This window comes from Crotalus tigris, unplaced genomic scaffold (assembly GCF_016545835.1).
Source record: "Crotalus tigris isolate CLP2741 ecotype Arizona unplaced genomic scaffold, ASM1654583v1 scf7180000018183.1131761, whole genome shotgun sequence".
In the NCBI taxonomy this organism is placed as follows: domain Eukaryota; kingdom Metazoa; phylum Chordata; class Lepidosauria; order Squamata; family Viperidae; genus Crotalus; species Crotalus tigris.
In genome coordinates this window covers 794,344-821,107 of record NW_024096870.1, presented here as the reverse complement: position 1 = coordinate 821,107, position 26,764 = coordinate 794,344, and the positions used below count along the sequence as shown (strand labels likewise).

General features: G+C 36.2%; 2 protein-coding genes across 5 annotated transcripts in view; one reads left to right on the top strand and one right to left on the bottom strand.

Moving 5' to 3' along the window:
- Window positions 1-364: 364 nt before the first annotated feature.
- HPGD (15-hydroxyprostaglandin dehydrogenase) lies at window positions 365-26,653 on the top strand. Of its 4 annotated transcripts, XM_039348837.1 has the most exons (8): window positions 365-704; window positions 1,771-1,894; window positions 7,792-7,898; window positions 11,812-11,908; window positions 18,686-18,762; window positions 23,250-23,413; window positions 24,318-24,366; window positions 26,142-26,653. In XM_039348837.1, the coding sequence occupies exons 1-8, from the start codon at window positions 612-614 to the stop codon at window positions 26,157-26,159; spliced, it is 729 nt and encodes a 242-aa protein (XP_039204771.1). In that variant the 5' UTR covers window positions 365-611; the 3' UTR covers window positions 26,160-26,653. The 4 variants fall into 4 exon arrangements, with proteins under 4 accessions (XP_039204771.1, XP_039204769.1, XP_039204772.1 ...); XM_039348835.1 differs by lacking the exon at window positions 24,318-24,366 and having other exon boundaries at window positions 372-704; XM_039348838.1 differs by lacking the exons at window positions 365-704; window positions 24,318-24,366 and adding an exon at window positions 1,073-1,185.
- The window catches only part of CEP44 (centrosomal protein 44), a 90,776-nt gene continuing 72,646 nt past the window's right edge, over window positions 8,635-26,764 (bottom strand). Inside the window, exons 12-13 of the transcript XR_005557358.1 lie at window positions 11,514-11,580; window positions 8,635-10,187 (exon numbers count right to left, since the gene is read on the bottom strand). The gene's annotated coding sequence lies outside the window, so the exon portion shown is untranslated. The remainder of the gene's footprint in view (window positions 10,188-11,513; window positions 11,581-26,764) is intronic.

Sequence of the window (26,764 nt, the reverse complement as noted above, 5' to 3'; positions counted from 1 at the left end):
TATTCAATTTTTTCACAGGATCCATTCTTTGCTTTATCATATCATTTATCATTTTTTAAAATAACAATTGGAGATAAGTCTCAGCCAGGTCAATGATCCTTCTGCATGCCCTTTCATTTTTAGGGCTCTTCATCTTATACAAATGCCTTCTTTCAAAGCTTTGTCCTAACCAGCCTGGTCATTCCTTACTGAATGGCAGGAATAGCCTGAGGTATTTGTTGGCTCATCAAACCGAGGCGTAGAAAGAGCGAGAAGAAATGGGAAGGGGACCGGACGACAAAGATAGCTGGTTTCTTTATCTCCGGAAAGAAACAAAACGCAGAGGCTGAAACACGAAATTCAGACTGGGGACAGCCAGCCGGACAGTCACCAGAAGGGGAAGCCGCGAGTGGAGTTGGAGGAGGGAGGGACAAAGGGAGGCAACTTCAGTGCAGGTGACACCAACTTCGGCTTGCACGGGTCGGATTCAGTTTTCCTTCAGATCTCCGCGCCTGGAGGCTGTGGGGAGGTTAATACCAGCAGCCGTAGGGAATCGCCGGAGCGGGCGCGCAGCTCTGAGTGACAGGGAACCGGTGATAATCCTCGTGGGCGAAAGTGCAAAGAAAAGCAAAATGCACCTGAAGGGCAAAGTGGCTCTGGTCACCGGGGCAGCTCAAGGCATAGGCAAAGCCTTCGTCGAAGCTCTGCTGGAAAAAGGTTGTAAGGTAAGGCTGCCCCAGCACGGGGGACGGGGTGGGGGAAGAGGAGAGTGGCGACGGCGGGGAAGGAGAGGTATGGGCAGAAAAGAGCAGTTATTGCTAGCAGACACTCCACGTTCCTGCGTTGCTTGCCTTCTCGCTCCCGCTGGGGAGCAATGATAGAAGTTCCTCTCGGAGTTCGTAAGATCAAACTGGCTCCTCCTTTTTCTTGAACATGCAAGTATCTCGGAGCTATTGGCTTTGTCTCTCCGTTCTGCGAGCTTCGCCGCGCGCGCGCGCGCTCGCAGCTCTCTCTCTCTCTGTGTGTGTGTGTGTGTGTGTGTGTGTGAGAGAGAGAGAGAGAGAGAGAGAGAGAGAGAGAGAGAGAGAGAGGTGGGGGAGCGGGTTAGAAGCAACAGAATGGATGGTACTAGTTTCAAAGTGCAGCTTATTTGTTGATACGTGCAGATAATGGGTAAAATCTTCGTTTAATCCTCTTCCGAGAATGGTCGGTATAATACATTACTGTACTTTTCTGGGTCTATTTGAAGTAGGATTTGGTGTTTGTATTCACAGTTTCTAATTTTAAAATTATTTTAACATGCATTGATAAAAATAATCATGCATTTTTTCTCCAAACCTTTGGAAACACTACTGTTCCATATAGTTAGACTGGTAATGTATTCCATGTGCACTTAATGTGATGAGAAATTCAACTGGATTGCTGTCAGGAAATTTTATATTCCTTCATTTTTTTATGTTGTAAAATCTAAAATTTCTAGGGAATGACACATTTCAAACATTTGAAACTTACTTAGCCTCCCTTTGAAATGCCTAGGATTTATGTCCTCAAATAAGTTATATAATCCAAAATTGTTAGGTAATATGCTTGCAATTTCTACCACATTTGTTTCATATAAAGCTACATATTTGTATAAATGTAAATATATCAGCTAATCACCACTCTCTAAAACTGCCCTACTTTCTTTCTCTGTTTTATGTCTATAAAAGGTATAACTAATTTTTCTGTCTCCTATGTCAGGATATGCACCTAATTTTATAGATCTGTGTGGAACACTTTTCTTTTTCCTAGGTGGCACTTGTGGATCTGAATGCAGATGCAGGCAAAGCCAGCAAAGGTGACTTTGATAAGCAATATGACCCACAGAGAACTATCTTCATTCCTTGTGATGTTTCAAATGAAGAAAAATTTAAAGGTTAGAAGGATTTTTTAAAAGGTGTTTTAATTCCCTATTTTAAATGTCATGCAGCTGAAATAATAACATCTTGATCTCCATCTAGCCAAACAGATAAACGTTGTTACTTCAGTATGCAAAAGCTGTATTAATATTTTCTGCTACCTTAATAAGCCTGGGAAAAATGCTGAAATCTCCTGTCATTTATTATATAGAAAACCTATTTATGATAATTTTTGCTAAAATGTCCAACATTTATATGCAGCTGATAGATGATAATCAAATTGAACAGGTAAGGACCTTGAAACATTAGGAGTACGATTTTATGTCCACTATACATGGAGGTAACATTAGAGTATGTTACAGAGACAGTAAGAAGTTATTCCATGGCAGCATTCAAATTCTATACAGTAAGAAAATCATATAGACTTGTAGCCTTAAATGTCCCAAAGATGCTTTTTCAGTAGGCAACTGGACTGTGTTTTTCTTTGAAGATATTTCGCTTCTCATCCAAGAAGCTTCTTCAGTTCTGATTAGATGGTAGGGAATGGATTTATACTCCTTGCAGACAGCTGCTCATTTGCATTCTTTTAGAGAGTTGTTGAGGCCACCTGGAGGTTTATCTGTGTCATCAAGGTCACCTGAGTAGTGCAAATGGGTGTGGAGACTTCTTTCAAACCAGCAGTTTTCTGTCCAAAATGTGGCCTTTGCTGCCTTTGAAAGAGTGGCCTTTGTCTTTTAAATGCAGATGGACTGCTGAATCTTGTCCTGATGGGTTTGTTCTCCTATATTGTGCCATGCATTTATGAAGTGGTTCTTTTGTTTCACCAATGTACAGATCTGCACATGGCTCACTGCATTGTACTGCATATACCATGTTGCTCAGTTTGTGTCTGGGTTTTTTATCCTTGGGGTGGACAAGCTTCTGCACTAGTGTATTCTTGGGTCTGAAGTGTGCATGTATATTGTGTTGGCTGAAGATCTTCCTGAGCTTTTCTGATATTCCTGACAACGTGTGGAATGACTATGTTGCTTGGTTTGTTTTCTTCTTTGTCTGTTATGGAGGAGCTCCTGCTGGGTCTTTTTTGAGATTTGATAAAGGCCCACTTGAGATAGCCACAGGTTCTTCCTTGATGTGTTTTAGTTCCTTTTCTTTCCCATCTTTGCTGATAGGCAGGCCTTCAGCTTGATGGTGTAGAGTTCTGATAACTTCCATTTTGTGCTGCAGTGGGTGGTGAGAATAAAAATGTAAATATTGATCTATGTGGGGCAGTTTTCTATAAACTTCACTTTTAAGGGTTGTCTTCCTTAATGTGTATTGCACAGTCCAGCTTCCAACTTCCAACCATTGCAATCCATCCAAAAAGATACTATGATGAACAGTATCAAAAATTGCTGAGAAATCTAGGAAGAAGATAGTTGGATGCCCTCTTCATCTAATTCCTGTTGGAGTTTATCCACGATAGCTACCAGTGCATTTTCTGCTTCATTCCAAAAGTGAATCCAGATTGCCCTACATCCGGATCATTTATATTCTCCAAAGCCCTCTGAAATATACTCTTACCCCGTTCTCAGCAATCTTTCCAATTTGGAGACATAACTGAAGTTATTGCACTTCCATGGCTGGACATTTTTGAGAAATCAAGAATTTCACTGCCTCTCAAGCATGTTTTATGTACAGCATGGATCCATTGCATCAGACTCTTTTTGGCTTTTTTTTCTAGGCAGGGCCAAAATTCTATGCACAAGTGACAGAATTAATGTCAAACATAATTTTGTACATGCTATTGGGATCCATATGCTCAAAAATCCCCTACTGTCGTTGTGACTACAAGATGTATCTTCTGTTATCTCAACAGATTCCATCCACCCAGCATCCATCTTGGAATGAAAGCATATAATTTTCTTCATGAAATATATGGACAGACAACTGAAATTTATATTCTTCCCTAAAAGGGTCAAGGATATTGAAGTATATGTATATGTATAGGCAGTGCTTTTTTTCTTTAAAAAAAAAAGGGGGTGCTGGAACTCACACATGTCATACAACCTGCCTTGCCTACCCTACAAGGTTCCATCCAAAAAAGGTGCCGGAACTCCGTTCTGGGCGTTCTATGAGAAAAAAAACCCTGTGTATATGTATGTGTGTGTATGTGTATGTATGTCTGTGTGTGTGTGTGTGTGTGTGTGTGTGTGTTCAAATTTCTTTTTTTGTTGACAAAGAGTTAAAGAATTATTTTTATCAACAAAAAAAGAAATTCGAATTTGTAGTGTATCACAATAGCGACTTGAGCCTGCTTAACGCTCCTAGGCTGGAGCTGCAAGGCAAAAGTGATCATAATAATAGAATTGCAGTATAGCAGTTACAAAAAACAAGGTACATCAATCAGACCGGTCTGTCCGGAAAAAACGTACTATATATATATGTATATACGTATACGTATATATTGGGGGAAGTCTTATGGTTGCTCACAACCACAATGGGACAGGAGAGCGCACATCACATCAGTACTACCGCCACGAGATGAGGTGAGACAGGTGGGGATTGGAGTTGCCCAACGTGCCCTATACCCACTTACTCAGGGTTCCCGCAGCCAGGCCACTCCTGGCTTGGCAACCTCCCCACACACGTTCAGTGACTGACTCGGCTGCCAGCCTGCCTCAGCCCTTTCACTCCCCTCCCAAGAGGGACTACCATGCTGAGGATGGATGGGGGAGACCTTCTCATGAATAGGTTAGTGCTTCCAGTTAATCACAATATCAATTTCTAGTCGGTCCTTTAGTATGGAAGATTCAAAGGAACACACTATTTGGATAATCAAGTTGCTGTATTATTCAAATTCTAAACTATTGTTCCTATTAGCTAGGCTTCCAGGAAATCTGAGCCATTATATGTAAAAGTTCTATAAAAGCCTGTAGAGCAAAGAAAATAGCCTTTGTGATTAAGTTTCTTTGTAATAATATGTAAACTAATTGTGCAGATATATCTGCATCAATAGGCAGTTTACTTACTGATCAAAATTGAAATTATGTTTTCTGCGTCAATATGCAATTATAGTTTCTAGAAAGAAGTTTGTATGTAATCAGGATTTATACATGTGATTTGTGAAGTAATAGCAGTGTTGACATGTTATGAATAAAAACAAATATAGGTTATTTCTGTATTTTGGATTTGTTTAGAAATTTAAAACTGTTCAAATACAGTCTTTTCCAAATCTAGTATTACTATGGACATTAAATTTTATGTTGCATTATATTTATTCATAAAGAAGAGACCATTTCTTTCAACATTTTTTTTTTTTTAGGATTTGGTAGATATAACATAAAAAGTTGTATTTTCCCTTTTACATATCCCTTTGTGCCTACATTTGAACTTATTTAAGTTTTAAAAATGGTTTAAAGCTAATTAGGCAGCTCTGTAAATTGCAGAGGAGGGGAGGAATCAGCTTTGCTGACAACTGAGTGACTTGGTATGATTTTAAACCTATTATACTTATAGTAGAAATGCCCACTAGCTTCAATTGGTTTTTTAGATACTAATGTATAAGAATAATGTATTCCCATGAAAAACTATTTAAAGCAAAGATAAAATAGGACAAGAGTTGAAATACATTTAGCCAAGAAGTTTTCCTTGAACTACTTAGAATGAATCTTCTTTTCAGAAATTACAACTTTTATCATTTGTACTTCTTATCTTTCTGAGACACCTTTTTGAACAGTTTCCAGATAAATAACTGTTAATCTGCTGCAGAAAAAACAAGAGATACTCTTTGTATAAAATTTCTAGTATAAAGACAATAGTTTATTTTTATTGGCTTATAACAGTATTGTGAAAATAGAAAAACATTTTAAAAGCTTTCTCAACAGAGACAGTGAGTGCTTAAAATTAAGTCTCAAGTTTACTACCACTTCAACGAGAGATCCTAATGTCAGCCCTGTGACATATGGAGAAAAAAAAGGAAGCTCATTTTCTCAACACAATCCATGCTTTACTTTATCCCTCTTTACTCACAGTTTTCTAAGTCAAATATCCTCAACATTATTTCCTTCAGTTCCCATTCAGCTTCATCATTCTGTTCCTTTTCTGATCTTTTTCACCTAAATTTTAAATATATTGGAAACTAGGAATTGTTCAATCTGTTCAGCCAGGTTTTCTTCAGTTTTCATTTTTCCAGTTTAAGTACACAGAAACATTTTTATACTATCCCTAATATCTAGATGTTTACTGTATGTATTTGTGTGAAGACATTTTGGTACTGATATTTTTTAACATTTTCCTCATGATTTTCTGTCTGGGATTTGCCTTCCCCAGTAGTTACGCAATGAACCAATATTTTCACTGAGCTTTTACTACTGTACCCGATTCCCTCTTCCGGTTATCACGAACAGTTAAGCCATTAACATTACATTAACATTAACATTATCTCCCTGAAATGAAAGTCTATTTTATTTATTATTTTAATACCCTTTAATACCCTTTCTGAATATATAGGAACTTCTTTTACTTCTTCCTTTTCTACCTTTAAATCAAACTTAGAGCAAAATAAAATACTTCTTTTCCACTATTATAAAAGACACTGATGAGTTTTCTCCCAAATGAATTCAGCAAGGTAATATTTATTTATTATATTAAATAGTACAATATTTATTTATTTATTTGTATCTGACCTTTATTATTTTTACAAATAACTCAAGATGGTGAACATACTCAGCATATCTTCCTCCTCCTATTTTCCCAACAACAACCCTGTGAAGTGAGTAGGGCTGAGAAGTCTTAGCCCAAGGTCATGGCTAAGGCTAAGACTAGAATTCACAGTGTCCCACTTTCTAGCATGGTGAGTTAACCATTAAACCAAACTGGCTTCCTGGTATCTAAGAAATAGCATTTTAATCCTGCCACACTTTCCTAACACTATTCAACTAATCCCTTGTAATCCCTGCATTCATTCTTGTAGTTTACTCTTTGCTACCTTAACAGCTACAGAAATCTTCTATCATTAGATGTAAATGCGATCTTCACACTTAAGGAGTTTGCACAAGTTTGTCCTTAAGCAAACCACCCCAGCATTTTAGCATTTCTTCAGTTACATTGTTAGACATGCAGCATTAGCATTTTTCAACATTTTCATATAAAGACTCAAGTGACAAACTAAGTTTAGCTAGTGGAAAAATGATTACTAATATTTATAACATCTTCTATATCATTTTCACTATATCGCCAAATATTCAATTGGTATTTCTAAAATCCTGCTCCTAGCATTCCCTTATTTCAGTTCATACAGTTTCTTTCATTTCTTTCTTCCAAGTATCCTTTTTCCACTAGCTAAACTGGATATATTAGTTTGTCACTTGAGTCTTTATAGACTGTCTAGGAGTTCTGATAGGGTAATATATGGAGCTGGGGGTTCCCTATCTTTGCCACACAGAAATAGTTTGGATCAAGGTCCATTGTATTCACTGGGGCTTATATGTGGAAACACACACAAACACATACACACACATGATACATACCCATCACTCTGTTTCTTTTGGGGCTAATCAACAGAACCATAGAAAAAGAGTGAGAAATAGTAACCTAAGGTAATTAAAGATAAGTGATATGAGAAAGGAAAATGAACTCTAGTTCTTACTTTACATCCAAATATCACTCACTACAGTTTTTTTCATAACTTTCTATCTTTGAAAACCATTTTTGCTTTGACCACATCAGTTCATCAATGTGGATAAAGTGTCTATAAATTAGGGTATGCATTCCACTGATAAAAATTAAACCAATATATAAGATGGATGATTTGAAAAGTCATACTTATATCTATATCACTGTGAATTCACTTTGTTAAAGCAAAATCATAGTTCTGATGGTATTGTCATCAATCATTAAATATTATAATGGAAATAATTATCAAATTTCCTTACAGATGCATTTAAGAATACAATTCAACATTTTGGAAATCTGGATATTCTGGTCAATAATGCTGGAGTAAATGATGAAGCGAACTGGGAAAACACAGTTCAAATCAACTTGGTAAGACTAATACATACTATATTTTTAAAAGGAAAAAAGAAAAAACAGAAGTGTAGTTAAAAAACTAGAGAAAAATATTACATTTTGTGGGTTTTTTTTACTTCCAAATATATATAAAATTAATAATAATTAGATTTGCTATTTTTTCTGCAAGTAGATGTTTCTTAAACAACTTTTGAATTTGGATGTCTGAGAACAACTGAAGATTTTTATATTAATCAAGCTTCCTGAACTCTTAGTTTTCATGTAGAAATCTATTGAAAACTATTCTAGACTTGGTTTGTATAATAAATGTGATCACTTTTTATTAATACGAAATTAATAAATGCTGGTATATCAGTTTAACTTTATTTCACTAGAAAAAACAAATTAAGAAATTTGCTCAGGTTATGTTGTTCTGTCTCTAAACCAACATGCTCAGCTAGCCCCTGAGCTTTTTCTATGTTTTTGTCCTTTTTGTTCCAACTAAAAAAGACTGTATTTCTGAATGAGTAAACCCAGTACATCTTACTTCTCATTTCTGAACCTAAACAGGATAATTTTACAATTGTCATAAATTCATTTATTTCTGAGTCATGGATTAAGCTGATTATGCTGATCCTTGGATAAAGAACAAACAGATGATAGTTTAACACTGAGCAGCAATCACAGTGCTGAACTTTACTGAAGTCTGTGTGTGTGTGTGTGTGTGTGTGTGTGTGAGTGTGTGTGTGTGTGAGAGAGAGAGGGAGGGAGAGAGAGAGAGAGAAAGAGAGAGAAAAATGGAGACTGAGGAAGAGACAGAGAATGCCTCGGTGTCAGTCTTGATCCTGGCAAGTGCCTAGATATGTCTCTGAAGGTTTCTTGCAACATTTTCAAAAGTGGTTTGGCATTTCCTTCTTTCTATACAGAGCTGACACCGAGTGAATAGCCCAAGGTCACTCAGCTGGCTTTTTGTTTAAGAAGGGTCTAGAACTCACTGTGTCCATGTATCTTGCTTGGTGCCTTAAGTTTTACACCAAATTGGCTTAATAAGATTGATTGAACATACAATAAGCATAACATAAAATTAATTTTATGATTAAAATAGAATCCATGCATCTGGATTCTAATCAAAAGCATTCATCCTAAGTTCACACTTGCTTTAGTTTAATATGTTCTTTAAAACTAAAATGAATGATAAAGTATTTCTTTAACAAAACTGTTGGTGCTAACCTGGCATTATTTTATTTTTGCTTTATTAAATTTCTGACTGCAGCTAGAAGACCTCCCTCTTCTACCACCCCCAACATCTAGTTATGATGAGTGCTTTAAATTTTCCTTCAGAGTCCAATATACATATCTTCTTCTTTTGTGCTAGGAATAAATACCAGAAATAACTTCAAAGTGTAAATAATATAATTAACATTACATTAGATAAACACCATATCAGCAACAATCATGATAAATGTCACTACGCCACCTATTTGTCTAAGACTTCCTTTCCAAGTCAAAGACCTGCAATATAGTACTACTTGCAAAATATGGCTAACATGTTTAGTGGAAGTATTTGCTTTCTTCTTCCTTTTAATAAACTAGAGGAAGCTGTACCAGGAAGCTGTAAATATATCTACATTTTTATCTATAAATATATTTATAGATAAATATATAGTTCCCTTTAGGGATGGAGAGGTGGCTATATAAATTGGATAAATAAATAACTGCAAGCAGATGAAAAGGAAATACATAGATCATAATTTTAAAACAATTGTTAATAATACTATTAAGAACAATCGTAATAATGTTTATAATACTTAAATGAAGATATTAAGGAGGAAATACAGGTAGTCCTTGATTTACAACCACAATTGAGCCCAAAATTTCTGTTGCTAAGCAAGACAGTTGTTGAGTGAGTTTTGCCCCATTTTACAATCTTGTGCATTAGGATGTGATTATAAATAGGCCTCTGTCTTAGTTCATACTGGAAAACAGAACTGGAAAGCAGGTTAGTGAAGAAATGCTTTCGGGAAGAGAGAGGAGCTGCACCAAACTCTACAGCAGTGCCAGGAGGAGAACCAGCAGAAAACAGGGCTGCCATTTCCAGAACGGAGAAGGGAGACGTGGGGCGATGTAGGGTGGCAAGCAAGTGCTCTTCTCTGCTCTGCATCAATGTGTTGAGCTGCTTCCCTCTGCGTTCTCCATTCTCTCCAGTGGTGATGACGGAGGGCTAGTAGAGGGATGCGGCAGAAGAGGCTTGTGCCGCCCAGTCATGGCAAAAGGCATGGGAGAGTTGGTGGAAGAGAAGGAGGCAGCTGTCACTGGGCAGGTGATCTGTGGGGCAAAACGCAAAGAAAGCCCATCCAGTGGCGCACAGCAGTAGCGGAACCTTTCGCTGTCACTCTCTCCTGGCTCCAAAACAGCATAGGGAGACCGGGCCTACCCCACCCATCCTCCATAGTATGGCACTCTGGCTTGGGAGGGGAGTGAAAGGGAAGGTCGCTGAGCAAGGAATGGCTTGACTGGGAGGGGCCCTGAAGTAAGTGGGTATGGGGCGTGTGGGGCAATTCCATCCCCTCCCCCACCTGCCTCACTTTGTTGTGGTAGCAGTGCGACATATGCTCGCCTGCCCCATTACGGTAGCAAGGTGGGATAGAGTGGGCATCCACTAGGGCTTATTTGGGGGGTAGGGCTTATATTAGGCCCAGCCCCCCCCAAAAAAAATCAGGGTAGGTCTTCTTTTTGAGGAAACACGATATAGATGTGCTTATGTTTGTGTGTGTATAAAATTGCAATATTGCTATTCCAAGTAAAATTAATGAACTACTTTATATATATATTTCATGAAAAGTGAAGAATATAGCTATCTTACAATGTTAGTTTAGTACTCTGAAAAATAGATTGGTTGATTGTAGATTCCTTTGAGCTAGGAAATCAGAATTAAACTAAGGCCATCTGAATGCAATGTTTGTTTTCTGCTATGATATAGTTGTCCCACGAAGACAATTTTATTTTTAAAAGATATTAATTTTCAGGTTAATTATTTCCAGTGCTGACAGTTGACTTATATATATGTTCTCCTCCCAATACATACTTGTTTTTGCTTGCCTATTATTGCTATTGCTATTAATTATGACAAATTATAACTGCATCAGAAGGATTATCCAATTCATCCAAAATGATTGGTGAGAGAGTGTTATACTGTTTGAAGACTAACTACAAACAGTTCTCCATGTCTATTGTCAATGTTAAGAACAAACTGGCCCAGAAGTAGTCATTACACTACTGGCTCAGGAATGTCAGCAGAGGGAATAAAAAGTATGATGAATTAAATAATTAATTCATAGAATAATATTCAAAACATGACACATTGAGTTACTGACACTTTCAGAATAACTTCTTCAATATATGTTTAGTTTTAACTGCATGTCCATCTGTTGATTTTTTTCTGTGTTATCTCCCCAATCACAGAACCATTCAATTTTGACTGAAACAAATATTATAGCATAAAAAGTGATAATAGTCTTCAAGACTATTTTAGTTACTCATCACAAGGAACCATTGCTTTAAATGAAAGAACAACATATGGTAACAGATAGTGTGGAGATATTGGGGAAATTGATAAAAAGCTTGAAACCTCCTACATCTTAGCTACAATACCTTGGCAGTTTGAAAGGTGCGGAGCTCATCTGTAGTTAGTTGGCAGATATCAAAATGCCTCTGGAATCTATTAAGCAATCAAAGAACACTCAGAATCATGTATGTATTAAAACAAAAATATATTACAAAATTGGAAGCAGATCAAAAGAAAGATTCTACTTAGAATGAAAATAATGTTACATGGGCCACAAAAAGGAAAAAAACCATTGGATAAAAGATGTACACTGAAACATTATTTTTAAAAAACAGCTATGAGAATGAAACATACCTGATAACTTATTTGTATTTTCTACATCAGATTTCAGTGATTAGAGGAACATATATTGGACTAGAGTACATGAAAATTGAAAATGGTGGCAGTGGAGGGGCTATTATTAATACTGCATCATTAGCAGGTAAAAATATACTTTATACCTTATTTTTAAGGGATAAGCTTTTCCATAACATTTAATTCCCAAACACAATGTAAAATCCACATCCAAACCATTGTAATCATCTACAGCAGCAACATTAAAACTAGCAATAATTAAGATTTTGAGGGGGGCTCTAATTCTTCCTCTTTTCTGAAGCTTTTTCTAATATAGTTTAAGCAGATGATAAGTTCTATCACCAACCATCATGCATTTAGCTGGCCCTTATTTGTGAAATTGTGAAGCATGGAAAAACAATATTATTTGGTCTAATACCCAGAAAGATAGGGAGGGGAAGAGAGCACCAAGTATGTGGGTGGAGTTAGGAGGCTTTTCTTAACCTGATAGCCATTTCCAGAATGTGGCACCCATGTTGGGGCCTAAGGCCAACTGGTACGACCAGGTCTTCAGTACCCTTACAGTAGGAGGGTGGGTCTCACCTTGTGGGGACAGGGATGTACAGTGTTCCAAAGAGCAAGAGGCTTGGCAAAAAAACTTTTTTCTCCTGGACCCTACCAGCTAAAGTTCCCTGACCAACATCCACAGGATGCCCTTACTGTCAGCATGATAGGGTGAACCAATCCTATTGGGGTGAGATAGTTCCTCAGATAGCCTATTCTTGTTCTCTTATCTTCTCCTGCGCAGTTAATATTAACATTTCTTGCTCTTGGTCAACCATTTCTTTCTGATGTACTAGTCCTTCTTTGGTTCTCTGACTCTTGACTTCTGTTAGAGTTTAACAATATCTCTACCTACATCAGTTGGTTCTTTCCTTTGCTACAGTGATAAGACTTCTTAAGCCTGCTAGGTTCAGCCTACTTATGCATATCCAAAGATAATTGTTATGGAAAATATGCTTATAAATGAGAAGTTACAGCATTAATTATGAGATTAAAGATATGACAAAGTAGAACATTTCAGAGCATTAAAGATTTTAGTGGGGAAATATGGTTTTTTGATCTCTAGGTTTATGCAGAGCTTCAAATGAAAAAAATGCTTTAAAAAGCTTTAAGAAAAACATTCTTTTGAAACTGCTTCTAAAGCAATTCCCTATCCTATGTTTAACAATCAAATTCAATCAAAAATCTATAAAAATTAATAAAATATTGAGAAAAAAGAAATTACAATAAAAAGGCCAAAAAAAATAAATCTTTATAATATTAGATGTTTAAGCCAGCAAACTCTACAATAAAATTACATAAAATAAAGTAAAAAGGAACAATCATACAGTGACAATCACCAGCATTTGTACTAAACTACATTCATAGACTGAAAGCACAAAATTAGGCAAAAGTGGGAAAGATATGTCGGGGCCTGGTTGGACAGAAACAGTGAAAGATAAGCCTTGTCTCTCTACCAGGATAGTTCTTTAAAATGAGATCTAAATGTCTTCTGAGATTCTCTGTAGAGACAGTCACACCGGAGCATGAGACTGGGGGATTCCTATAGCCATCTCTACATGGGCATAATCACTGTTGAAAAGGAATGTGGGAATCTGGAGGTTAGTGCATACAACCTGGACAAGTTGAAGGCCCAACAAAATTTCAGAATTAAAATTGAGGAGACACACACTGTAGCACATAACATGGCTTTACTGCTTCACTTGGCCTGTCTTGTGAAGCCTACTCCAAATGTTACAACAACCAAAGGAACGAACTGTGTTTTTCTATGACTATTGTCTAGAAACTGATTATCAAAGATTAAAGCACATTGTAAAGCACATTGTTAAGGCAATTTGTGTTGTTTCTTTGCTTTCAGTATTGGAACTGCTAGTTGAGGCAATGCAAAGACTTTATCAAAATTAATCCAAGCTGCCTCAGACAGATCTAATGATCTTTTTCCAGTACTTTGCCATCTGCACTTGCTTCCGTTAAATCTGTAGAATTTAAATCTGTAGTACTTTTAATATTGAAATCCCTGAACTCCTGTGTGCAGTTATCTAGAGCCTAAGAAAGACCTCATCTAAGACTTCTCTTCAGGTTGTACCATTATATTAATAATACAAAATAATAAAAAACAGAGAAAAAATAAAATGGCTAAATCCAATTTTTTGAATGGAAAGTCCGAGTATCCTAGTCCTAAACCCTTTGAGGTGTAGGGGATTTCTGAGAACACTAAAGTGTATGTTAAGCTGATTTGCAGTTCAGATTATCCATCTGAAGAAGTTCAGTTAGATAAAATATATTTAACAATTAGTATGTTAAATATATACTGTACATCAAAACAAACTTATTCAAAATAATAATTTCCTTCCCTTGACCTGTATATGTGCACTGTGTATTAGGGAGAACCTGCTTACAAACATAGCTAAAATTTGCAGATCGAGTTTATGTTTCCATTGGACTCTTGGAATTAATGCATAAGATGTAACAGTTTCTAGAACATTACATCTTGCACGTAAATATAAATCCACAAGAAAATCCTGATTTCTCAGTTCTTTGATAAATTGTTGCTTGTGCTTTGTAGTTTATACCCTAAGCAGAAACTTGTTTTTGCCATTTGGTTGAGCCAGTGATCATATTTTACAGCTGGACAAAAGGTCCCTAGTGAGCTCTCTTCTAGCAATCACTTTAATTACAAATGCCCATGTTAAACTAGAACGGACAAATTAAACTATAACCTGTTGATCCCATAATAGGATTAAACATTAAAATTAAACCATCTTCTGTTTAATTTTCTATGGTTTTAGGACACTCCAGGTTTTCTTACACAGAATGAAAATGTAAATGTGACTTAAACATGCACACTTGCTGTTATATAATGTATTGTATTGTAGACTGCTGTTCCCAACAACACTGGGTTAAAAGTCAGCAACTTCTCATGAATCTTATAGGCTATATGAATCTCTTATTTTAGCTTCTATTTGTCATTGCACTGTGTTTTTCAGTGTTAATTAAAATAAAGAGGTCTTGTTGGATCTTCCTTTGAAGTTTAGGTAATAATAGTTTCTGCATTTCATATATTAGTAGTACAGCTCCATCCAGTCACCCCATCTCTGAATTAAGGGATTACAGGGTCGTAAAAGGAAGTAATATATTATATAGTATAATATATATTTATACATATATTAAAACATAGATATGACCCAATACACACACACACACACATGTTCATATCTATATAGGTTCATATAATAAAAATAATGTAAAGTTATACTTCAGAATTTTTCTATAGATTTCCATATCCAAATTATGAAATCTCCCAGCTGTCTAATTGTTAGGTATGCTTTGTTTCATAAATTTATAATGTTTTAGAGATAGTGAGAGCAGAATATACAGTTTAATAAAAGAATACTATTATAAAAGGCTTTTGTTTTTGTCCAAATTATGTACAAATTTCCATTTGAATTATGAGATTTCCTGCCATTCACATAGCTGTAATGGTAATGTGAAACACTTCAGGAGATGAGGAGTAAGAGAAGCTGGATATGGAACAGTTAGATAAGAGACAGCAATAGCCCTTTGCTGCAAAATGGGCAGGAAAATGTGATCAGAAGGGATTACTCCTATAAAGGAGCTGCAAGAAAATTGTACTTTTAGACTTGCAAGATTCTATTGATGTACAGTAACTTTACAATAAATTAGAATTAGTTTAGCTGGTTACGTTTCCTGTCTGGTCTTCCTGACATAAGTTAGACACTTGCAAACTAATAACCATACACTTGGAATAAATTCTGTTGAGATCAATGGAATTTTCTTTTGAATATACATAAATAAGATTCTGCTTTAGATAAGAAGTGAAAAAAGGACTGAAAAACCTTTTTTTATAATTATGCTTCCTGACTTTTGAATGAGGTATTATTTAAAGTTTGAGAATGTATGACCATTAAACATTATTATTTCCAGTTCAAGTAAACAAGGGAAGTTATACCATTAAAGGAAAACTGTACATAAATACCAAAAAACTAATAATACCAGCCACAGACAAGTGAACAGGATATGGTTTAGTCAAACAATTATAGATGAGAATGATAATCAACAAGTCAAGAAAAATAAATGTTGGCCTGAAAAAGGACTGGGATTTTTTTTTCTAATTCTCCTTTCTTCAAGGATAATTTTTAACATGATTCACTGTTCATTAGCCATTTCCAAATGTGTCTCTACCAGGATAAAGACTTACAGAATGTAAAATCCAGAAACTTCAAGGAAGAACATTACTCTATCGATCAAAATTGAATAATCTATTTTTATTTAATATTTCTGCTACCAAATATTTTGTTCTTCCCTAGTTAATACTCTGAGTTTCTGTACTTGAGTGGTTTGACAATCTGATCAACATTGTTTTTAAACCTAAGTTCTCCTCAAAAATAAAGTTGTCATATAGCCAGCATACATCAAAGTCATGATTCTATAACTATTAAATAGTAGAGAAAAGAAATAGCATATTGTTTATTTAGGAAAAAACAGAAGTACTATAAATAAATAATCCCATAGAAGTCTTTTATTTTTAGAAAAGGAGACTCATGGCCAGTTATCACTTTGCCAATATATTGGAGTGGATTACTAATGAAAACTTTACAAGGTAGCCACCAATATTTGTATACCAATGCTTTTCCTATAATCTATCAACTAAATAAACTATTTATTTAAAATCAGTAAGTGTATCAAAGAAATGTTCTTTTAGATCTCCAAAGTTGGTAACTTTAAGACTTGTGGACTTCAACTCCCAGAATTCCTCAGCCAGCCATGCTGAAGTTGAAATCCACAAGTCTTAAAGTTGCCAAGTTTAGAGACCTCTGTTTTAGGATGAATATTTGTTACAATAATATAAGTATTAAATAATAGTCACTTATACTGTGATTTTTCTGGAATCCTGTCTGCTATTAATTAATGGAACTTAAAATAACTTCTAATCATAAAATTTGGGGGAAATATTCATAAATATTGTTGAATCTTATACATTGGAAAATCACCCTTTTTCTAGTCAGAGAAAAGGACTTTATTGCTCAGATTTTTGTCAAAACCTTAAAAGGACAGAAAACTATCATTGGGTATTGAGTCCAAAGGTTCTGGAAGATTTCATTCTTTGTTTTTAATCCAGAGTCAATCTAGCAATTAGCTCCCTGCTCCCTTATTCCAATATTGTGGGCATCTTGAATTGTTTTTAAGGAAAGGATATACTGTCTAGACAACCTTGAGAGACATTACAGATTAATGAGATTATTAAGAAGCATCAGATCTAGGATTCTACTGAAAGTTGAACATTTGGAATAAACATACTGGATTACAATGACATCAGTTTCCAGAACTGATATTCCAGAACTGTCACTTTTCTTTTGTTTTATGAAGAATTTAGGTTCTTTCTATTGCTTAATATAAGATTTCCTTGAACTCAACAGGTTTTCATTATATTGACAATGAACAATGAGCAAACTTAACCTGAGTCCTGAAATTCCTCAGACTCTTGCATTTTTGTTAGACCTTCCTTTCTTTATGTAACTCTTTTTGATTTTGCCATTGTGAGAAGATGGACAATAGTAAAGGTAGCATAGAATTTAGCATGGCACGGCATGGCATGGCACAGCACAGCAAATTTAGCTTGAGCATTTCTCCCATTAAGGCCAAAGTCCCTTTGAGATAATGTTCAGAGTAGGGCCTTACATATTGTAATATGTGCTGCAGAGCAAGATACAATTAGGAAAAGTCATAAAATGATATCTCTCTATTATATTGCATGTATCAGAGACAGATCTGAAACAATATTTCTCATTATAGCCAATGGATATATGGTATTACAAACCCCAGTCATTAGAAATAAAAAATTTGCTCTAATTTTGTTTAATTAATGAAAGGTTTGCCTTATTGTAATTTGAAACAGTTTTCATTTTATTTCCAATGAACCAATGGTTTTCTATTTAATGATGGACAGAGGGGAATATATCAGGAGGATTAAAGTGTATTCTGTAGTTGGGATCAAGCTAATTCAGGACAGATTTTACAAGGAAAAGCAGGAAGCTCTTATCTAACAGCTACTAATTTAAAACTGTCCATACTTCTAGATGAAGGCAGCAAAATGCACTTCCCATCTGTGTGAATTTACATGTATGAATTGTTATGGTAGGAAAAATCTATATAGAGAGGAAATATTTTTCTTTTTCATTATTTTACCTTATCTTTCTATTTTATTTCTTTCTACTTCTGTGATTTCATATCCTACAAGGTTAGCATTTATTTGATTGCTTTTATATCATAATATTGTTCTTCTACTCATTGACCTTTTAGGGCTGTTTTTTACAAATTAATCAATTAAAGTTAAATATCTATAGACAATTTGCAGAAAATACTGTCATGTATTTTGGAAAAATAATTCTTGTGAAATAAAAGTAAAATCATAGCCTTAGAGCTGCGTTTCTCCTCTACTTCTTCTCACATGAATGATACAGTTTTGAAACGTTTTTCATAATTGCTTTTTTGAGTGATCATAATATAGGAAAAACAAGTAAGAAGTGGTAGCCAAAATGTCAGTAGAGCTTAAGATTTAGGTTCAGTCTCCAAAATGCATTGGAAAAAATCCATCCATTTTAAAATATTGTAAACAGGTGTCACTTTCATACCCCTATGTACTTAGAAACAATATTGAGATCAAATCCAAAGTATGGAAGAATACTAGCTTTAACAAAAATGAACCATTTTAAACCCTTTTAGTGTCAATCCATGGAATAATATAAAGAAACCATATAGTTTTACCATTTTTTTTCATTTCTTACAAGTAGTTAAATTAAAGTTCTTTTTAAATTCCTGATTTTTTTTTTTACTATTAAAGGGCTATGGCCAGTTGCATACCAACCAGTGTATTCTGCTTCAAAGCATGGAGTAATTGGATTTACACGTTCAGTGGCTGTGAGTATAAACAGTGGAAAAAATTTTTTGCTCTCTTCTTGATGAACCCCATCTTTCTATTTCTCTCTGTCTCTATCTCTCTCTGTATCTGTCTGTCTGCCTGTCTGTCTGTCTGTCTGTCTCTCTCTCTCTCTCTCTCTCTCTCACACACACACACACACACACACACACACACAAACACACCCTTCAGATTTGATTAAAATCAGTGTTAAGAAAAGCTTCTCCTTTGGCAGGAACATAATTCACAAATGATAGATTTGGGTGTGAGACAGCATATAGGTAAAAATAGAGTTCAAAACCAGAAGAATCAGTAGAATCCCACTATCAAAAGTAGGATTACAGTATGTCAACAGTCAGTGCTACCATGTTTCCCAAAAAATAGAACCCAGTTTATTTTTTTTTCTTCCAAAAAAAGTACCAGGTCTTATTTTCAGGGGATGTCTTTTCCATAGTCTCACCTTGCGATGACAGCACTGACAGTCCCACCCAGCCGGCCCACTTCTTCTGCTTCTGCTGCTGAGAATGGAGCTCTGGATTGACACACGTGGCACCCCCTGGACTGCATTTTGCTGTCAGAGACCTTCTAGAAAGGCCTCTGCAGCTGAGAACCGAGCTATGGATTTCTGTAGCTTGGTTCTTGACTGCAGAGGCCTTTCCAGATGGTCTCTGATGGCAAAATACATGCAGGGGCGAATCCAGAGTTCCATTCTCAGCTGCAGAGACATTTCCTGAAGGTCTCTGACAGTGAAATGCAGGCCAGGGAATGCTGCAGAAGTGGGCAGGTGATAAGCGGATGCGGGACTCCACCCCCCAAGCCCTAGCTTGATTTTTAAGCCTACCCCCAAAAATCAAGCTAGGGCTTACTTTTGGGAAACATGGTAGTGCAAATAGTCCATTGCAAATAGGTAAAAAAAGATAAAAACAGTAACAGTCTTTATTTTCCTAGGCTAAAACATTTACAAGTATGATTACTGTAGCTATGAAATAAAGAGATGTGTGTTGGTTAGAAGAAAAGCTATGAAAGTACTGAACAAAGTATTAAAGTGTAAGGATATCATGCTGACAACAAAAGTCATGGTTTCCTGGTTGTAATATGTGGCTGTGAAAGATGTATCCTTAGAAAGAATTTGAATTTTTGGGATTACCTTGGACCACAAAGAAAAACAAATCTTCAGTATTTGATGAAGTAAAACTAGACTGCTTACTGGAATAATGAAGCTAAGGTTTACCTATTTTATATGTATGGCTCAATGAAAATTGCATTACATTCACATTATGTTTGTAAAAATTGAAAGCAATTGGAAAAAGGCCACAGAAGTCTATGTGAATATATATTATCACTGATGATAGAAATATGAGCTTACAAGAAAGTTACTGATAGACACTCCTGGAGAAATGAAGTACACTGGATCAAAATGGAACACACAGCTAGAGGGATTTAAATTATTTAAAAGAAACAGACCAAATAAAAGAGGAGGTGGAGTTGCTCTCTATATAAGAAATAACTACATCTCTACAGAAATAGAGCACAACAATGATGAAAACTGTCCTGAATGCATATGGGTCAATATAAAAAAGGGGGGGGTGACATTGCCATAGGTGTATACTATAGGCCACCCAACCAGACAGAGGAATTAGATGAACTTTTTGCTAGTCAGCTAACTAAGGTATGTAGGAAGCACATCACAATAGTAATGGGGGACTTTAACTACCCTGACATCAACTGGGAGACAAACTCTGCATGAAGTGGAAGATCAAACAGACTCCTGACAAAGCTAGCAAACAACTTTGTCTCCCAAAAAGTAGAGAAGGGAACTAGGGGATTAGCCATTTTGGACCTAATTCTCACTAACAGAGATGAAATGATAGAAGGTGTTGAAGCCATAGGAACCTTGGGAGGAAGTGATCATGCAATATTGGAATTCAACATTATGGAAGCACAAGCAATAGAAAACAGTCAAACTAGAGTCTTGGACTTCAAGAGAGCTAATTTCAATAAACTTAGAGAAGGTTTGGGAAGGATTCCATGGATGAGAATCCTCCAGGGGAAAACAACTCAAGAGACTTGGGAAATTTTGAAAAGTGAGACAATAAAGGCCCAGTCTAACACAATACCAACAAAGAGGAAAAATAACAGCTCTCAAAAGAAACCAGCATGGCTGCATAAAGAACTCTCTGATCAATTGAAAGATAAAAAGGACAAGTATAGAAAGTGGAAAGAGGGACACATAACTAAGTCAGAATATCAGCAAATAGCCCGAGCCTGCAAAGACAAAGTGAGGAAAGCTAAGGCTCAAAATGAACTAAGGCTTGCAACCAAAGTCAAAAATAACAAAAAAGCTTCTTTCAACGTGTAAAAAACAAGAAAAAGTGAAGGAAATGATTGGTCCATTAGTGGGTAAAAGTGGCAAGAAGGTGACAAGCAATAGGGAGAAAGCAGAACTATTTAACTTGTTTTTTGCATCTGTCTTTACACAAAGGGAAAAAAACAGACCAACCTATCAAGAATAGTGCCATAGAAAACAAAATAGAAATACAAGTTAAGATAGGCAAGAAAATGGTAAGTGAACACCTGTCCAGCCTAGATGAGTTCAAATCACCAGGACCAGATGGATTACACCCCAAGGTTCTCAAGGAACTGGCAGATGTGATCTCAGAACCACTGAACTATATTTTTCAAAGATCCTGGAGCACTGGGGAACTACCAGAGGACTGGAAAAGAGCTGATTTAGTTCCCATCTTCAAAAAAGGACAAAAAATGGACCCAGGAAATTACAGACCTATCAGCCTGACCTCAATACCTGGGAAGATTCTGGAAAAGATAATCAAACAACAAATCAGTGAACACCTAGAGGCAAACAAAGTCATTACTAAAAGCCAACACGTGTTTGTCAAAAACAGATCATGCCAGACAAATCTTATTGCATTCTTTGACCAAGTGACAAAATTAGTGGACCAGAGGAATGCTGTGGATATAATTTACTTGGACGTCAGTAAGGCATTTGACAAAGTAGACCACAACCTACTACTTGAGAAGATAGAAAAATGCGGGTTAGACAGCATCACCACCAGATGGATCCATAGCTGGTTGACTGACCGTACTCAGTGTGTGGTCCTCAATGGAACTGCATCTACATGGAGAGAAGTGTATAGTGGGCCCAGTGCTCTTCAACATCTTCATTAATGATCTGGATGAGGGGATAGATGGGGAACTCATCAAATTTGCAGACGACATCAAGCTGGCAGGAATAGCCAACACTCCAGAAGACAGGCTTAGGGTACAGGAGGATATGGTCAGACTTGAACACTGGGTGCTATCTAACAAAGTGAAATTCAATGGTGAAAAAAGTAAGGTTCTACATTTAGGCAAGAAAAACCAAATGTACATGTATAGTATAGGGGGTACCTTACTCAATAGTAGTAACTGTGAGAGAGATTCGGAGTCCTAGTAGACAATCACTTAAATATGAGCCAGCAGTGTGCCGCAGCTGCCAAAAAAGCCAACACAGTGCTAGGCTGCATTAACAGAGGGATAGAATCAAGATCATGTGAAGTATTAATACCACTTTACAATGCCTTGGTAAGGCCACACTTGGAATACTGCATCCAGTTTTGGTCACCACTGTGTAAAAAAGATGTTAAGACTCTAGAAAGAGTATAGAGAAGAGCAACAAAGATGATTAGGGGACTGGAGGCTAAAACATATAAGGAACGGTTGCTGGAATTGGGTATGTCTAGTTTAACAAAGAGAAGGACAAGGGGGGACATGATAGCAGTGTTCCAATATCTCAGGGGCTGCCACAAAGAAGAGGGAGTCAAGCTATTTTCCAAAGCACCTGAAGGCAGGACAAGGAGCAATGGGTGGAAACTAGCCAAAGAGAGAAGCAACCTAGAACTAAGGAGAAACTTCCTGACAGTTAGAACAATTAACCAGTGGAACAACCTGCCTCCAGAAACAGTGAATGCGCCAACACTGGAAGTTTTTAAGGAGAAACTGGACAGCCATTTGTTCGAAATGGTGTAGGGTTTCCTGCCTGAGCAGGGGGTTGGACTAGATGCTTGATGCTGAGCAGGAAAGGTCCCTTCCATCATCATCATCATCATCATCATCATTATTATTATTATTAAAAGAACAAGGAGTTCTTTTAATAATAATATGAAACACTACATAGTAATAATAATATGAAACACTACATAGTAATAGCACAAAAATATATATGATAAAAAGTGTTATGTTAATGTTGATTGAATGAAACAATATTTGTAAATGCAGTAGACAATACAAATCTAGGAACTGTTTTGTATTTCATATCAGATTATTTATTCTCCTGATATTTCCTACTGTGCTCACATGGTTTCCTACACGTTTGTTTAATGTTCCTTTGAATTAAAGATGCCAGAGATAGAACCTGATATTTTTTCCATACAAAGAATATTTTTTTACCATATCTCAACAATAGTACATAATATAGTTTCCTGTTTTGCAGCTGGCTGCTAGAGCAAAAAATTATGGTGTACGAATAAATGCTATCTGTCCTGGTTTTGTCAACACACCAATTCTTCAGAGTGCTTTCCAGGAAGAATATATGGGTTCATATTATTCATTCAAAGAAGAAATCAAACATAAGATGGAATTCTATGGCATTTTGGAGTGAGTAAAAACTATGCAGTTCTACTTAATGCCTGTAGTTCAGTAAGAATTATATAGTTCCATAGTCTGCCAAGAAAACTACATAGACATACATCCATATATAGATAATTCCCTGCGAGCGTTCCCTTAGTGAATGTTCGAAGTTATGCGATAAGCGCCCCCTAATGCTTACGAGCAAATCCCGAAATTACAAACGTTGCTGCACCAAGGCAGTCATTCACCCTTATGAGCGACCTCAGTGGCACTGCAACATTCATCCTGGTTATTCCCTCCCTCCCCACCCCCGCCCCAGATTTCCCTAGGCACTAGACTAGAGCTTTAATACTCACCTTGCGATGATTGAAATTCTTTACTTTCTTGGCTGCTCCAGGCCTTCGGTGCATTCACAGAGAATGGAAGCCTAAAGTAACGCAAGATCACATAAGATCAGTGGCGTGAGATCCCATGCTACTTTAGGCCTCTGTTGCTACTTTAGGCCTCTGTTGCTACTTTAGGTCTCTGTTCTCTGCAACAGAGAATGGAACTGTAGGTGGGAGATGCTTCTACATGCCTATGGAGGCTGGATCCGGGCATCAGATGACTTTTCCAGGCTGCTAAGGCCAGGGTACGCTTCTGCATGCTTCTGTAGGTTGGATCTGAGCATTGGAAGTCTTTTCCAGGTTGATGCCATCCAGAAACTAGCCTCTGGATGGCCATGGAAACGTCCCTTGGCCTCAGATCCGGATGGCAGCGGCCTGGAAAAGGCCTCCAGTGTCTGGATCCAGCCCTCAGAAGCACGCAGAAGTGTCTCCAGGCTACAGTTCTGTTCTCTGTTGCAGAGAACAGAGGCCTAAAGTAGCATGAGATCACACGAGATCATAGGATGATCACACCAATGATCTCGCATGATCTTGTGTTACCTCAGATCCGGGCACAGCAGGAACCATGGCAGAGAGGAGATAGATCTTTTCAAGGTGAGTCTGGCACAGCATGAAGGAAGGGGGAAGCATGAGGTATCTTAGTGGGTCAGGGAAGCCTTGGGGGCCTGTTCCATCAGTAGGCCTTCCATGGCCTTCCCCACCCTGAGATACCTCATGTTCACTTAACAAGCTGCATGGAGCTTAATGAGCAGGGAGTGATCTCATTCAAGGTACGAGATTCACTCCCATGAGTTTTTGAGTTACAAATGGAATGGGCAGGCTCCATTACATTCGTAACTCGAGGACTATCGGTAGTTGCAGGCTACCTATATTAATTCAAAGGAAATCTTTATTTTACATTTTTGCTTGGATGTTTCAAAGTATTTACATGCATGGCAGGATCTTTTTAAAGCAACTAAACCAGCACGTGGAATAATGCAAATCATAACTTAACTAAAGGGCTTTGCATTACCAGCCAGTGGTTAAATCACAGCCCATAAGATCTGAATCAAGCATAAATATTTTGTTTGTTTATTTATTTTAGTATTTTGTGTGAGCTCAACTATTGCATTTTCTACACTAGCTTTTTCTTGGAATGTCCTTGGTTCAAATGGTATTTTCCATTTTTATTTTCAAATTCTTCATTTGAAAAGTATCATGTTTTTAAAAATAATAAGAGGACATTAATACAAATACGGAACTTAAGCTTGGAATACATCTTTAAATTGCAGATTAGATTAAGTGATTGCAATTTCAGATGTTCGTAGATAACAGGTTATATACTTGGGAGGTGTGGGCTTTGACAAATCCTTAAAAATAGTGTACTTAGCATATTTAAATATGATTCCTTCAATAACCACAATGGCCCAAGGAGGAGACAATACATATTAAGCAACATAAGATTGCTTATCACAAGGTTACTTTATTTAGCAATCTTGTATTTGCAAGCTTAGATAAAATTAGGGAATCCACAAAAGTATATCATCACTAAAGTGAATTGTTTTCACTACATATAATAAATGCATCTTCAGATAGGAAAAGTTGGAGGTCTAAAATAATCACAAGTTTTCTGGTGTATCAAATATCATCTGTTTTCTACAATACCTTGAATAGGATTTTATATATAGGTAGTACTTGACATACAACCAAAAATCGAGTCCAAAATTTCTGTTGCTAAGCAAGTTTTGCCTCATTTTACAATTTTTGTTGCCATAGTTGTTAAGTGAATCACTGCAGTTGTTAAGTTAGTAACACAGTTGCTAAGTGAATCTGGCTTTCCCACTGACTTTGCTTGTCAGTGGTTCGCAAAAGGGGATCACATGACCCCAGGGCAATGCAACCATCATAAATATGAATCAGTTGCCAAGCATCCAAATTTTGATCACATGATCATGGGTATGCTGCAACAATTTTATAAGTCACATTTTTCAGTGCCGTTGTAACTTTGAATGGTCGCTGAATCAATGATTGTAAGTAGAGGACTACCTGTAATTACTTCAGATGAATAAGTGAGTTTGTATAAACTTCATAACTGATTTTTATTTCGACTCTTGCAAGATCCCAGAGACAAATATCAGAATATTTTATCTAATATTAAAAGTACTATATAATTTGTCATATAAAATATCTGCTTTGTTATCATGATGATAGGAAAATTAATAGAAATAAATTAGATCAAACTATTATTTACCTGATTGTCCTCAAATATATTTATCTCGCAAAGACAGAAATTTGTTTCTTTTCTCTTTTAATAATTTAGGAAATATGAAATTATTTCTAATATTTATAGTCAGCCTTGTCTAATTTTTGTCATATGAATTTATTTGTAGCCCATCACTAATTGCTGAAGGACTGATAAAAATCCTAGAAGATGATTCATTAAACGGAGAAATTATGAAGATTACAAAGCAAGGAATTAATTTTCATGAATATTGTCCAACACCATAATAAACCTTACTATTTTTCCTGGAACAGTTCATAATACTTCCTTCCCTTCTTGGTAATAGTAACACTTCATTTCAATACAAAATCTTCTGTCAATATGTGAAGGATTTTTGATATTATAAATTACTTATATTGCCATCAATTAATATTTCAAATGCTGTAGAAATATACTATATAATTTTAATTTTGAAAAACAGTTTATAAATGTGTTTAGCAAGTAATGGCTTAGTCAATTTAGAATTTTTATAGATTTAGAATAAGAGTAATAACATTATACACTCTGTTACTCATAAATTAATCCAAGCTGCATGGCAGAATTTCAGGATCTGATTTACATAGTATAGGATTGCATATTTAAGATTTCGTTCAAATTAAATAATTTTATCTTTGTAGTACATTTTGCCAAGTCTTTTTTTCAATTTGTACAGACATATTTAACAGTATATACTGTAGTTATTTAGTTTGAACCTGCAAATAATATTTGCTCAGTCATTATGCTAAATGTAGG